The sequence below is a fragment of the Giraffa tippelskirchi genome, chromosome 1, assembly GCF_054371585.1.
Source record: "Giraffa tippelskirchi isolate mGirTip1 chromosome 1, T2T-mGirTip1v1.2.pri, whole genome shotgun sequence".
Lineage (NCBI taxonomy): Eukaryota > Metazoa > Chordata > Mammalia > Artiodactyla > Giraffidae > Giraffa > Giraffa tippelskirchi.
The window spans coordinates 737,316-751,442 of record NC_137275.1 but is presented as its reverse complement, the minus strand read 5'-3'; the positions used below and the strand labels follow the sequence as shown (position 1 = coordinate 751,442).

Genomic DNA, 14,127 nt, shown 5'->3' with positions numbered 1-14,127 from the left:
TTGCTGGGATGTAAACTGCTACAGTCACTGTTGGAAAGAATGTGGCCTTAAAAACAAAAGTAGAATGACACATGATCCAGCAACGCCACTCCTGGGCATCTACCTGAGAAAGACAAAAACACTAACTCAAAAACACACATGTACCCTAGGACTTCCCTGGTGGTCTAGCAGCTAAGACTCCTCACTCCCAATGCAGGGGGCCGCTGTTTGATCCCTGGTCGGGGAACGAGATCCCAAATGCTGCAACTGAAGACCTTGAATAACCCAACTGAGACCTGGCCCAGCCAAATAGATAACTAAATATTTTTAAAGTAAAATAAAAATTGAAGTTCTCTGCATTTACATGAAGCATGATAGGTTTAGGAAGAGGCAAGTGTGAGATGCATTTTAAAAAAGATACACGCACCCCAACGTTTACAGCAGCACTGTTTACACCAGCCCACGCGCAGGAGCAACCTAAGTGTTCATTTACACCAGCCAACATGCGGGAGCAACGTAAGTGTCCATGGACAGAGCAGTGGATAAAAGGATTGGGTTTATATATACAATGGAACATCGCACATGTGATGTGCATGCTAGTCGCTTCAGCCATGTCCAACTCTTTGCAACTCTCTGGACTGTAGCCCGCCAGGCTCCTCTGTCCATGAGGTTCTCCAGGCAAGAATACCAGAGTGGGTTGCCATGCCTTCCTCCAGGACTCATACACATACTTATGTAAATTGGCTGTTTGAATGGTTTGCTTCTGTTTAAATTGCCGTTCATCTTTTCATTTTTGACTTGCCCAAGTTATTTTAAGTTCTTATATTCTGGACACAAGCCTTTTCCCAGAAACACGTTTTGTAATATTTTCATTCCAATCTGCTTGACTTTACTATTCACTGAAACTGCCTTTCAGCCAGCAGATAACGTTAATTAATGAAGTTTAATGTATCTGTTTTTTTTTTCTTTTATGGAGCATGGTTTTTGTTTTTTATCTAGAAACATTTGACTATCTGAGAGAGAAAATAATCCTAACTCTGGAAGCTGGATAACTTTAGTTTTCACAACAAGGCTTATGTTCCACCTTGAATTAATGTGCAATCTGTGATGCAGCAGCCAGGGCTCATTTCGTATGGACACGGGGCTGGGGGGAGGGACGGTGTTCTGCCCTGTGCATTTAAAACGTTTCCCTTTCCCCATGGAATTGCATCGGCAGCTTCATGTAAAAGTCAGCTGATTGCGTTTGTGCTGACCTATTCTTGGACTCTTCATTGAGTTCCACTGACCGCTCGGTCTATCCCAGTAGCAAACCACGCTGTCCTGTTTCCGCAGCTTTGTAATGAGTACGACCTGAAATCACAGAGTGCAGGTCCTTCAACTGCCCTTTTGTCATCAAGGTGGTCTTGGCTACTTTAGGGTTTTCCTGGTGGTTCAGAGGTAAAGAATTCGCCTGCCATGGCAGGAGACCTGGTTGATCCCTGATCCGGGAGGATTGCACACGCCGTGGAGCAACTAAGTCTCTGCATCGAAACTACTGAGCCTGGAAGTCACGACGACTAAAGCCCGAGTGCCCTAGAGCCCGAGCTTCTTGACAAGAGAAGCCACCGCAATGAGAAGCCGGGGCACCAACCCGGAGCGTGGTCCCCACTCACCCCAGCTGGAGACAAGCCCGAGCAGCAGCAAAGACCCACCCAGCGGATACATGCTGCTGCTGCTGCTCCGTCGCTGCAGTCGTGTCCGACTCTGTGCGACCCCATAGACGGCAGCCCACCCGGCTCCTCCATCCCTGGGATTCTCCAGGCAAGCATACTGGAGTGGGTTGCCATTTCCTTCTCCACAGCCGATACATAAATAAATGAAATTATTTTTTAAAGAGATTGTCTTGGCTATTTTAGACCCTTTCTGTTTCCATTTAAATTTTAAAATGGGTTTGTCAATTTCTTAAAAAAAAAAATAGTCCTGCTGGGGGTTTGATTAACAGGCATTGGATTGATACACGAGTTTGGGGGATGACTGACGTCTTACACAAAAAAGATCTTCATGACCCAGATAACCACGATGGTGTGATCACTCACCTAGAGCCAGACATCCTGGAATGCAAAGTCTTAGGAATCATCACTATGAACAAAGCTAGCAGAGGTGATGGAATTCCAGTTGAGCTATTTCAAATCCTAAAACATGATACTGTGAAAGTGCTGCACTCAATATGCCAGCAAATTTGGAAAACTCAGCAGTGGCAACAGGACTGGAAAAGGTCCGTTTTCATTCCAATCCCAAAGAAAGGCAATGCCCGAGAAAGTTCAGACTACCCCACAATTGCACTCATCTCACACGCTAGTAAAGTAATGCTCAAAATTCTCCAAGCCAGGCTTCAACAGTACATGAACCGAGAACTTTCAGATGTTCAAGTTGGATTTAGAAAAGGCAGGGGAACCAGAGATCAAATTGCTAACATCCATTGGATCATAGAAAAAGCAAGAGAGTTCCAAGAAAACACCTACTTCTACTTTATTGGCTATGCCAAAGCCTTTGACGGTGTGGATCACAACAAACTGTGGAAAATTCTTAAAGATACAGGAATACCAGACTACCTTACCTGACTCCTGAGAAATCTGTATGCAGGTCAAGAAGCAACAGTTAGAACTGGACATGGAACAATGGACTGGTTCCAAATTGGAAAAGGAGTACGTCAAGGCTGTGTATTGTCACCCTGCTTATTTAACTTATATGCAGAGTAAGTACATCATGAGAAATGCCAGGCTGGATGAAGCACAAGCTGGAATCAAGATTGCTGGGAGAAATATCAATTACCTCAGATACGCAGATGACACCACCCTTATGGCAGAAAGTGAAGAGAAACTAAAGAGCCTCTTGATGAAAGTGAAAGAGGAGAGTGAAAAAGTTGGCTTAAAGCTCAACATTCAGAAAACTAAGATCATGGCATCTGGTCCCATCACTTCATGGCAAATAAATGGGTAAACAATGGAAAGAGTGACAGACTTTCTTTTCTTGGGCTCCAAAATCACTGCAGATGGTGACTGCAGCCATGAAATTAAAAGACGCTTGCTCCTTGGAAGAAAATCTATGGCCAACCTAGACAGAATATTAAAAAGCAGAGACATTACTTTGCCAACAAAGGTCTGTCTAGTCAAAGCTATGGTTTTTCCAATAGTCATGTATGGATGTGAGAGTTGGACTATAAAGAAAGCTGAGCACTGAAGAATTGACGCTTTTGAACTGTGGTGTTGGAGAAGACTCTTGAGAGTCCCTTGGACAGCAAGGAGACCAAACCAGTCCATCCTAAAGGAAATCAGTCCTGGGTGTTCATCGGAAGGACTGATGCTGGAGCTGAAAGTCCAATACTTTGGCCACCTGATTCGAAGAGCTGACTCACTGGAAAAGACCCTGATGCTGGGAAAGATTAAGGGCAGGAGGAGAAGGGGACGACAGAGGATGAGATGGTTGGATGGCATCACCGACTCGATGGACATGAGTTTGAGTAGGCTCCGGGAATTGGTGATGGACAGGGAGGCCTGGCGTGCTGCAGTCTACGGGGTCACAGAGAGTCGGAGACGACTGTGTGACTGAACTGAACTGACATCTTAAAGATGTTGAGTCCTCTAAACCATGACCGTGGCAGCGCTTTCCCACTGTTGAGGCCTCTGTGGGTGCTGCAAGCTGAATGTGTGTGTCCTGGGCTGGCAGTGGGGGTGGGGATGAGGAGGCCGCTGAGTTCGGCAGTCTGCAGAAATCTGCCAGCTTCCCGCTGCTGCCTCCGGTCAGTCTGTCTTTGGGCCACAGAACGTGGCCCTCGGCCTTCGTGTGGCCTGCCGGTGTCTCAGTCCTCCCCTGGAGAATGGCCTCCAGCCCAGGTGGATACTCAGGGCCATTTGGAAACATTCTGCCCAGAGGCTCGCTTTCCTGGACGGTCACTCACTTCATCTGCTGCTAGAACACAAGTGCTTACAATCCGCACGGACGGAGGAGCCCGGCGGGCTACAGTCTACAGGGTGGCAAAGAGTCAGACACTCCTGAAGTGACCGAGCTTGCACACAGAACACAGACGGACACAAGTACTCATAGAACCCCCCATGATCCGTAATTGCTGCTAACACTCTTCTCATTCCAAATAGTTCTTGTTCTCTTGTTTTTCATTTTAACAAAAGGACATGCCTTCCAGATGTTTGTGTATTTTTTAAAGACCAAACTCTATTTTAATTGGCAAACAGATGAATCTACTGCTTTTATAGATCGGAAATCGAAAAATATCAAGAATTTCTTTGGGAGTTCAACCTAACATCACTTTTACTTTTAAAAAAATGTTTAAGAGCAGCATTAGGTTCAAATCAAAACTGAGAGGAAGATATAGAGATTCCCACACACCCCGTCCCCCCCAACCCCCGCCATGAATATCCCCCACATCCCGTCATCAACAATCCCCCTGGGATTCCCTCCACTGGGAGCTGTGATGTCGGAGCCCTGCCTTGTCCAACACATTTAGGAAGGGTTTGGCTGTAATGGTTTTTCCGTTTTTATTTAGTGTTTGTTTATTTGGCTGCATCAGGTCTCGGCTGCAGCACGTGACATCTAGCTCCATGACCAGGGATCGAACCCAGGGCCCCTCCGCTGGGAACTCGAAGTCTTCGCCACTGAACCACCTGCAAAAGTCCTTTAAAAAATGGTTTTCTAAAGTACAATAAAACTAAATTTATTATCATCTGCAGTTGGATGCCCCTTTTGCTTTCTAGGGGTAATTATTATTCTAGGTTTTCCACATTTCACACAGTAACTCCTTGTTTTTTTTTAAGGCTGTGCTGGGTCTTCATTAGTGCTTAAGGGCAATCGCCGGCTACTCATCACCGAGGTGCTTGGCCTTCTCATGGTAGTGGGTTCTCTTATTGCAGAGCATAGGCTCCAGGCATGTGGGCTCCGAAGGTGCATCCTGAAGGCCCTAGATCACGCAGGCTCAGTAGTTGTAAGACACGGGCTTAGCTGCTCTGCGGCATGTGGGATCTTGCAGCACACGGGATCCAACTGTGTCTGCTGCATTGACAGGCAGACTCTTAACCAGTGAGTCCCCAGGGAGGCCCAGTAACTCCTTGCTTTCTGATGATATTTTCATGCTAAATCACCAGTGCACTCTGACAGGTCTGTTTATTTTACTCACTTTAGCTCACAGGCAGAATTTTACTGAGAAAATCTCTTTATAAAGCACTAATAGTAATTTTAAATTCCTTTATAGAAAATATAATGAGACAAAGAAGGAAAGAGTTGAGCTGACAAAATAAGTCTCCCAGGTCCCCCCTCTCGTATACATGTAAGCCCTCCTCTGTGTGTGCATGGACTCTCTGCAACCCCATGGACTGCAGCCCACCAGGCTCCTCTGCCCATGGGATTCTCCAGGCAAGACCTCTGGAGCGGGTTGCCATGCCCTCCTCCAGGGGATCTTCTCAACCCAGGGATGGAACCCAGGTCTCCCACATTGCAGGCAGATTCTTACTGTCTGAGCCACCAGAGAAGCCCAGGAATCCTGGAGTGGGTAGCCTATCCATTCTCCAGGGGATCTCCCTGACCCAGAAATCAAACCAGGGTCTCACATTGCAGGCGGATTCTTTACCAGCTGAGCCTCCTGGGGATCCCCAGCCCCGCTGTACTGATCGTTAATGCAGCTCATACAGCCCTCTCCTATTGGGAAAGTGACCCTGCATCCAGCGCGGTTTGCACTCTCGCTGCCAAATGGAGGCACATCAGACAGCGTGGTCCTTGGTGTCCATCTCAGGCCACACCTGCCCTGCCCCCTCAGACCCTACTGCAGATGCCCACAGCCTCGGAGCCCCATCACCCACCCTGGAACTGTCCCGGTGCCTGTTCCCCACAAGCCCGGGGTCGGCTGGGGGCCGGTGACAGAGGAGGAGGGTGGGGTGGCCACAGAAGTGGAAGTGGGAGGACAGCAAGGCTGCTGCATGTCTGTGTGGCTGCTGCCGTGTGGCAGGACGCGTGGAAACCGAGGTGCGGCCTTAGAGCAGGGAGCGTGGGACAGAGGCCGGGGCAAAGCCTCCTCCAAGAAACCCAGGACTCAGCTCAGTCGTGGATTCCTAGACGTGACGCCAAGAGCACAAGCAGCAAAATTTAAAAATACAAAGATCACACTTCACCAGAATTGAAAACTTTTGTGCATCAAAGGACACCATCAAGCAAAGGGGAAGGCACCCTACAGAATGGAGGACATGACTGCAAACCGTGGGTTTAGTGTCTAGAACACAAAAGAGCTCTCTGGACTCAGTGACAAAGGCAGACCAAGGTGACATCTCTGCAGAAGAGACACAGCGACAGCGACAACGCTCGGCCCCGCTGAGGCGGGCTCAGATGCGCCGCTCCGCGCTGGTCGCACGCGAGCTCCTCCGTGTTAAAGGCACTCGAGACACAGCAGGCGTGCAAGGGTGGGCTCACGGTCCTTGTCTTTCTGAAAGCAGAGGTGAGACCCTGTGTGGAGGACACCCCCCCACAGCGAGAGGACAGCCGAGAGGGGAGACGGGGCGCGGACTTGGCAGGCAGACACGCACTCACGGGAACTCCCCCCACCGCGGACCGTTCTGCTTCTTTCCCCAAATCGCCACACTTCTCTTCAATCTACTTAGTAGCACCGAGTGCTCAGCACCTCTCAGGGCGTTGTTCTGTGAGGGCCCCCATGCCCATGTAGAATTTCATTATTAATAAATAAAACGTGCCTGCTCTTCTCCTGGGGACGTGTCCTACATCTGTGCAGCTGAAGGATGAGGAGATAAAGGAGAAGCCTGACCTCCAGTTGCCAGGAACAGAATCCAAAGCCAGGAAAAAACAAAATCATCCAAAAACAAAGTGACCAGTGTCAGTGAAGGTGTGGACAAGCAGGAGCCCTCCTACTTTGTGGGACGGACACAGGGCCACTGCTGTGGAAAGGGCGGCTGGACACAGGGCGGCCGCTCAGAAAGTCACACCAGATCCAGCGATCGCTCCCAGGGGAAACCCCAAAGAGCCGAAGGAGGCAAAGAAATGCCTCCCAGAGAACCCGAGTCAATGTGGTCCTGCCCGCTGTGCCATCAGAGGTGAGTCCTGGAGGGTGGCTGGGGCCAGGCCTCAGGGCTACCAGACCGCCCGGTTCCTCTCAGAAAGACAGGTCCTGGTGCACAGCTGGCGGGACCACACTGTCAGCGTGTCAGGATGTTTGGCTGTTGCTGCCGAGATCGTCCACAGCCATAACTCATCAGTTCTGGAGAATGAATGGAAGCCACGTGCCCACAGGGTCTGTGCCCTTGACAGAGACCCCCGGTGGGGGGTGAGGCCTCAAGCCAAGGGCCCATCGCGCTCCGTCCCCACGCGGATGCCTGGTCGTGCTGCGGCTCCCCCAGGCTCCAAGCACCATCCGTCCCAGGCCTGGAGGCTGCCTGGGGCCCCACCCCCAGGTGCACTGAGCGGGGGCCAGCCGAGCCACGGCGCCCCCCGTGGTCGGGCCCAACCAACCCAGAGCAGCCAGTGCCCTGACCTGTCTCCAGCCTGGCCTCGACCCCAGCCGCCACATTTGCTCCCTGGTCTGTGTTAGCCTGGCACCTGCTGCCACAGCAGCGAGGTCTAAACCCAAGTTCTGCGACCAACTGACTGGGATGGCTCTGGTAAAACTGGTCTCTGGTGGAATCCCTGGATGCGGCCCCCCCTCTGCTGGTTTCCCTGCATGAGAGTGGCATCTGGCGCTTGCCATGAGCATGAGGGATCTGCAGTTCAGACACGTCTGGACCAGGCTGGCGGGAGGCTGAGGACACGTGTGGCTGGAGCAGCCCTAGATCCCGGCGCCACCATCACAGGACACTGTCTTTCAACAAAACTATTTATTCAGAACTCATGACGAAAGTCAGGCCGGCCTGGCTTCCCCTTTCCAGGCCCCCATCCCGGGGTAGGGGGGCACACGGACCACCGGCCTTCACACTGTGAACCTGTCCTGAGCACAGTTCTCCAGGAAGCGCTGGATTGTGAGGAAGAAGCCCTTCACCGCTCGAACCTGCCTCTCCTGCCACTCCAGGAGCTTGGCGTGCTCGTGCAACACCTCCACCTCCTCCTCCAGGTGGAAGAACTTCTCCTTGAGCAGCGCGAGCTCAGCCAACAACTCCTCTGTGCGTGGGGTCTGGGGGCTGGGGGCACGGGGCTCTCCTGGGACATGGACACGGGGGCCCAGCTCAGAAGAAGCCAACCGAGGCAAAAGCTCTTCTAGTCTCTCCAAGTTAGGGCATCCCGCTCGCCCCCTGGAGAGAACTCTCCAGACGACCAAGACACCCCAGCTGACACAGCACCAGAGGAGCCGGCTAAACCCAGTCCCAGGCCAGAGAGCTCCGGGCCCTCGGCCCATCAGCACCTCCGCACAGAGACCCACCAGGGGGACCACAACCTGCACGGCTCCACGCACCGGCCACGAGGCGCTGGCGTTTCCGAGCCTGTCTCCCGGGGACGCAGCCACCACCAACGCCTGCACCGACAGCCGCCCACCCGGCCACCGCGGCGGAATGCCGAGTCCCGCCTGGCCCAGTGGTCTCGGACTCCTCTCGCCTGGGTGAAGATGCCTTGCTTCTTTGGATCCAGGCGGCTCTCCTGTCCCCATTGCCCGGTCTCCCGCCAGCCTCACCGAGTGACTGAACTGCTGCTGGGGGTGAGGGGCTGCTGGAGCCGGCCCTTCCCTTTCTGGGCGTTGGGGAGCCACCAGGGCGTCAGGGAGCCGCTGGCGGCCAAGGTTGCCTGGCGGCTTTGAGAGGGTTCTGAGGCCACCCTCCTCACCTTCTGCAGGTTCAGGGCGCTGCTTCTGGGAGGAGGGCGCAGAGGTGCGGCGCAGAAGGACGGGAATTAGGTATCTCTCTTCCACCAGGCAGCAGCCCCTTCCAGCCAGCTCCCCTGGGGCAAACAGAGGCGCCGAGGGCCACAGGTGGACAAGGACTCCGGGAACATCAAGAGAAAGCTCCGGGGTGGGTTTCCAGCGTGCCTGTGGGTGGGGTCCTGAATGAGGGGCCGCGGGGGCCGGCCGCTGCCCTTGAGGGGGTGAAGGGTCAGCGTTGAAAGGCCTGGAGGGAGAGTCTGCAGGGCTGCGGAGATGCAAGTCGGCCTCTTTGCAGGTGGGAGGTTCCCACTCAGCCAAGGGAACAAAGGGGCTGGAGAATGCAGGTGGGTGAGCACACGTGGCGTTCTGAGGCCAGGCCAGGGGCGGCCCCCGACCAGAGGCACAGTCAGGTGCAGAGAGGTTGGAAGGAGGCCGTGCAGGCAGGTGGAGTTTCGGGCGGCTCTTTCTGTGAGGGGGCTGCTGCTCTCTGCTGACCAGGGAGTGCTCGGTGGAGACCCCAGCTTCATGCTCTATGGGCTTCTGTCTGTTCCTCTCGGATGGCCCTTGGCTGAGAGGGGCCTCAACTGCAGACAGCTTGGTGGGCGGTGGGCAGGGGTCCGCAGGGGCGCTCTCAGCTGGATGTGAAGGTGGACCCTTGTCCTGGGGGGAGACTAAGCCAGAGACCTTGGAATTAGGTTCCCCAAGTTGCAGGGCACCCAAGGGCCTCTTGGTGCTGGTGAGTGGCAGTCTCCTACTCAGCAGGGCATCTAAGGTGGAGACCCTGGATGAAGAACATGCAACTGTGCAGATGTTGCTGAATGGCTGACCGTGGGATGGGGCTTGTCCCGCCACGGGAGGACACTCAGTCGCAGTAAGATGAGGTGTAGGGCCCCCAGGCTCAGCGGGGGCCAGGGGAATCCCAGTGTGCGTTAGTGGTTACCTTTGCCCGGCTGGGAGTCCAGGGCGACCTTGGTTTTAAGGGTCCTAGGTGGAGCACGACACAAGAGCCTGTGACCGCTGGTCTGTGGCTGCCCTCGGCTCTGCAGGGAGCCCACTGAGAAGTTTGCCGGCCGTGGGCAGGAGTCCCGGGAACTCTCCCTATGAGTCAGTGGCTGTCCTCCTTGGTGGAGCCGCAAGTCCCAGGTGGAGACCCTGTGAAGGAGGAAACGTAACAGCTCTATCTTGAAAGCAGGACTCCATCTTGGGCCGGACGGTGGACTTTTCAGCTATATGCCCAGTTACCAATGGCAATGGCATGCCGATGGAAAACCAGACCCCCGGATGAAGGAGCCGAGGGACTTGTACCTAGACTCTCCGTCGCCTGAAAGAATATGCTAATTATCTCTAACAGAACAAAGTCGTAAATCTCATTATGCTTATCGGGGGTATGACCACAGGCCTGTTGATAAATGTCCCCTGTTTAACTACCTAGGCTTATGACACATGAATCATGGGTGAACCTCGATGGCCTCGCTCTTTTACCTTGTCCAGACCAGTTTCATGGAATATGGGGAGGTGGGTTTACGCACCTACACTTAGGGTGTATAAGGTTTTCACAAAAACTGGGCAGGGTCCTTGGCTAAGAGGAGACTCTGCCTTGTCCTGAGTGAGCTGTTTCCCGGAACGTGTGGCTACAACACCTGGACCTGTTGTACGGCGCTGCTCCAAGGTCGACGAGCATCCGAGTTGGGGTTGGAGGCCGCCCTCTGCTCAGCGCGGGGCTGGAGGCCAGGAGCGTGTCGGGGGCGCTCCGCTGGCGTGTGCGGAGCCGGTGTGCGACGCCGGAGGGCTGGGGGTCCCCTGTGCTCCTGTTCTCGGCGCCCGATCTCCCGCTGCGGGAGGAGAACACCAAGGCGAGGAGTCAGGCCAGCCCCGTCCAAGGGAGCGGGTGCGCGAGGCGCCGCGTGCGGGTGCGCGGACTCTCAAGCCCGCAGAGCGGAGCGAAGGAGGCCGCGAACATGAACGTGGAGTGCACGGTGTGGGCCAGAGGCCCGGGACAGGAAGAATGGGCGCTGGTCGCCAGAAGGGCGGGCGAACAGGCGGCGACCAGGAGAAGCAGCAGCAGCAGCAGCAGCAGCAGCAGCAGCTGCAGCAGCAGGCGCAGCACAATCGCCATCCTGCCTCTCCACTCTCCTCTCCCCGGGAGTCCGGGGTGGCGCCCGGCTTTTAGACCCGCCCGTGCACCACCCCGCCTCTCCGTGACGTCACGCGCGCCTCCGGCCTATCGCCAGACGGCTTTCACCGCTGCGAGACGCGGGCCAATTGAGGGGCGGTTTCCGCCTCCTCCCTCCAGATCTGGCCCCGCCCCACTGCCCCCCCCGTGGTCCCTTAGCCCTGGGGGGCGGGGCCGTGGAGCTGAGAGCTGCGGGAGGGGGTGGAGCCGGGAGGGGGGTGGAGCCGGGAGGGGGGCGGAGGCGGGAGGGGGGCGGAGGCGGGAGAGGGACAGGCGGGGGGGGGGGGGTGGGCTCCAGGGGTTGCCATGGTGACACTACACCTGCCTGGATCCTGACGCTCCAAGGCCTCCTTTTGGTGTCTCAGCTTCTGACAGCGTCCCATCAGCGAAACGGAGGTGGTGTGCAGGCGGACGGGCTGCAGGACATGTGGAGAGGGATAGCGGAGGTGAGATGGTAAGAAGGGGGCGAGGGCTCACACCAGAGGATACAGGGCAGCAGAGGGAACGGGCGGTCCCCCTCTGCTGGTTTCCCTCCCGTCAGAGTGGCACCGGGCGCTGGCCGTGTGCCTGGGGGATCTGCACTTCAGACCCGGCTGGCTCGAGGGTGAGGACACCTGTGGCTGGAGCAGCCCTCGATCCCGGCGCCACCATCACGGGATACCGCCTTCCAACACAACTATTCAGAACTCATGTACATGGCGAAGGTCAGGCCAGCTCGGCTTCCCCCCTCCAGGCCCCCATCCCGGGGTTGGGGGGGTGCACGGACCACCGGCCTTCACACTGTGAACCTGTCCCGGGGCACAGGTTCCCGCGGGCCTGGGGCTCTCCCGGGACATGGCCACGGGTGCCCAGCTCAGCGTCAGCCACGTCCAGGGACACCTGTCCTTCCTGGGACAGCTGAAACAGATGTTGCCACCTTTGGTTGTTTTCTTCAGACATGCTGAGCAATTCCTTCAGTTCAGACACTTCCCTGGACAGATTTTTAATACTTTCCCTCTTTCTGTGAAAAGCTGTCTTCGAATATTTAAGTTTCCTGTCAAACTCATCCAAAGCTTTACCCATGAGTTTCATTCCAGTCGACAGCTCTTCCAGCTTCTCCTCTTTGAAGGTAGGGCATCCCGCTCGCCCCCTGGAGAGAACTCTCCAGACGACCAAGACACCCCAGCTGACACAGCACCAGAGGAGCCGGCTAAACCCGGTCCCAGGCCAGAGAGCTCCGGGCCCGCGGCCCATCAGCACCTCCGCACAGAGACCCACCAGGGGGACCACAACCTGCACGGCTCCACGCACCGGCCACGAGGCGCTGGCGTTTCCGAGCCTGTCTCCCGGGGACGCAGCCACCACCAACGCCTGCACCGACAGCCGCCCACCCGGCCACCGCGGCGGAACGCCGAGGCCCGCCTGGCCCAGTGGTCTCGGACTCCTCCCGCCTGGGTGAGGATGCCTTGCTTCTTTGGATCCAGGCGGCTCTCCTGTCCCCATTTCCCGGTCTCCCGCCAGCCTCACCGAGTGACTGAACTGCTGCTGGGGGTGAGGGGCTGCTGGAGCCGGCCCTTCCCTTTCTGGGCGTTGGGGAGCCACCAGGGCGTCAGGGAGCCGCTGGCGGCCAAGGTTGCCTGGCGGCTTTGAGAGGGTTCCGAGGCCACCCTCCTCACCTTCTGCAGGTTCAGGGCGCTGCTTCTGGGAGGAGGGCGCAGAGGTGCGGCGCAGAAGGACGGGAATTAGGTATCTCTCTTCCACCAGGTAGCAGCCCCTTCCAGCCAGCTCCCCTGGGGCAAACAGAGGCGCCGAGGGCCACAGGCAGACAAGGACTCGGGGGACATCAAGGGAAAGCTCCGGGCTGGGTTTCCAGCGTGCCTGTGGGTGGGGTCCTGAATGAGGGGCCGCGGGGGCCGGCCGCTGCCCTTGAGGGGGTGAAGGGTCAGCGTTGAAAGGCCTGGAGGGAGAGTCTGCAGGGCTGCGGAGATGCAAGTCGGCCTCTTTGCAGGTGGGAGGTTCCCACTCAGCCAAGGGAACAAAGGGGCTGGAGAATGCAGGTGGGTGAGCACACGTGGCGTTCTGAGGCCAGGCCAGGGGCGGCCCCCGACCAGAGGCACAGTCAGGTGCAGAGAGGTTGGAAGGAGGCCGTGCAGGCAGGTGGAGTTTCGGGCGGCTCTTTCTGTGAGGGGGCTGCTGCTCTCTGCTGACCAGGGAGTGCTCGGTGGAGACCCCAGCTTCATGCTCTATGGGCTTCTGTCTGTTCCTCTCGGATGGCCCTTGGCTGAGAGGGGCCTCAACTGCAGACAGCTTGGTGGGCGGTGGGCAGGGGTCCGCAGGGGCGCTCTCAGCTGGATGTGAAGGTGGACCCTTGTCCTGGGGGGAGACTAAGCCAGAGACCTTGGAATTAGGTTCCCCAAGTTGCAGGGCACCCAAGGGCCTCTTGGTGCTGGTGAGTGGCAGTCTCCTACTCAGCAGGGCATCTAAGGTGGAGACCCTGGATGAAGAACATGCAACTGTGCAGATGTTGCTGAATGGCTGACCGTGGGATGGGGCTTGTCCCGCCACGGGAGGACACTCAGTCGCAGTAAGATGAGGTGTAGGGCCCCCAGGCTCAGCGGGGGCCAGGGGAATCCCAGTGTGCGTTAGTGGTTACCTTTGCCCGGCTGGGAGTCCAGGGCGACCTTGGTTTTAAGGGTCCTAGGTGGAGCACGACACAAGAGCCTGTGACCGCTGGTCTGTGGCTGCCCTCGGCTCTGCAGGGAGCCCACTGAGAAGTTTGCCGGCCGTGGGCAGGAGTCCCGGGAACTCTCCCTATGAGTCAGTGGCTGTCCTCCTTGGTGGAGCCGCAAGTCCCAGGTGGAGACCCTGTGAAGGAGGAAACGTAACAGCTCTATCTTGAAAGCAGGACTCCATCTTGGGCCGGACGGTGGACTTTTCAGCTATATGCCCAGTTACCAATGGCAATGGCATGCCGATGGAAAACCAGACCCCCGGATGAAGGAGCCGAGGGACTTGTACCTAGACTCTCCGTCGCCTGAAAGAATATGCTAATTATCTCTAACAGAACAAAGTCGTAAATCTCATTATGCTTATCGGGGGTATGACCACAGGCCTGTTGATAAATGTCCCCTGTTTAACTACCTAGGCTTATGACACATGA

The 14,127-nt window shown here is 56.0% G+C and overlaps 2 protein-coding genes across 4 annotated transcripts in view; one reads left to right on the top strand and one right to left on the bottom strand.

Moving 5' to 3' along the window:
• Positions 1-7,826: 7,826 nt before the first annotated feature.
• Positions 7,827-14,127, bottom strand: part of LOC145541488 (uncharacterized) — a 37,827-nt gene continuing 31,526 nt past the window's right edge. The window contains exons 34-40 of one of the 3 annotated variants that reach the window (XR_014079058.1): positions 13,621-13,832; positions 12,644-13,351; positions 11,310-11,404; positions 10,456-10,647; positions 9,756-9,967; positions 8,414-9,486; positions 7,827-8,160 (exon numbers count right to left, since the gene is read on the bottom strand). Coding sequence is in view for 2 of the 3 variants with exons in the window: in XM_081578103.1 (XP_081434229.1) it covers positions 7,934-9,486; positions 9,756-9,967; positions 10,456-10,647; positions 11,314-11,404; positions 12,644-13,351; positions 13,621-13,832 (2,968 nt within the window). In the remaining variant the exon portion in view is untranslated. Of the gene's footprint in view, positions 9,487-9,755; positions 9,968-10,455; positions 10,648-11,309; positions 11,405-12,643; positions 13,352-13,620; positions 13,833-14,127 lie in introns of all 3 variants that reach the window. The other 2 variants (XM_081578114.1, XM_081578103.1) reach the window with 2 other exon arrangements.
• Positions 11,284-14,106, top strand: LOC145541503 (uncharacterized). The gene is made up of 3 exons (XM_081578169.1): positions 11,284-11,434; positions 11,530-11,692; positions 12,097-14,106. The coding sequence occupies exons 1-3, from the start codon at positions 11,414-11,416 to the stop codon at positions 12,615-12,617; spliced, it is 705 nt and encodes a 234-aa protein (XP_081434295.1). The 5' UTR covers positions 11,284-11,413; the 3' UTR covers positions 12,618-14,106.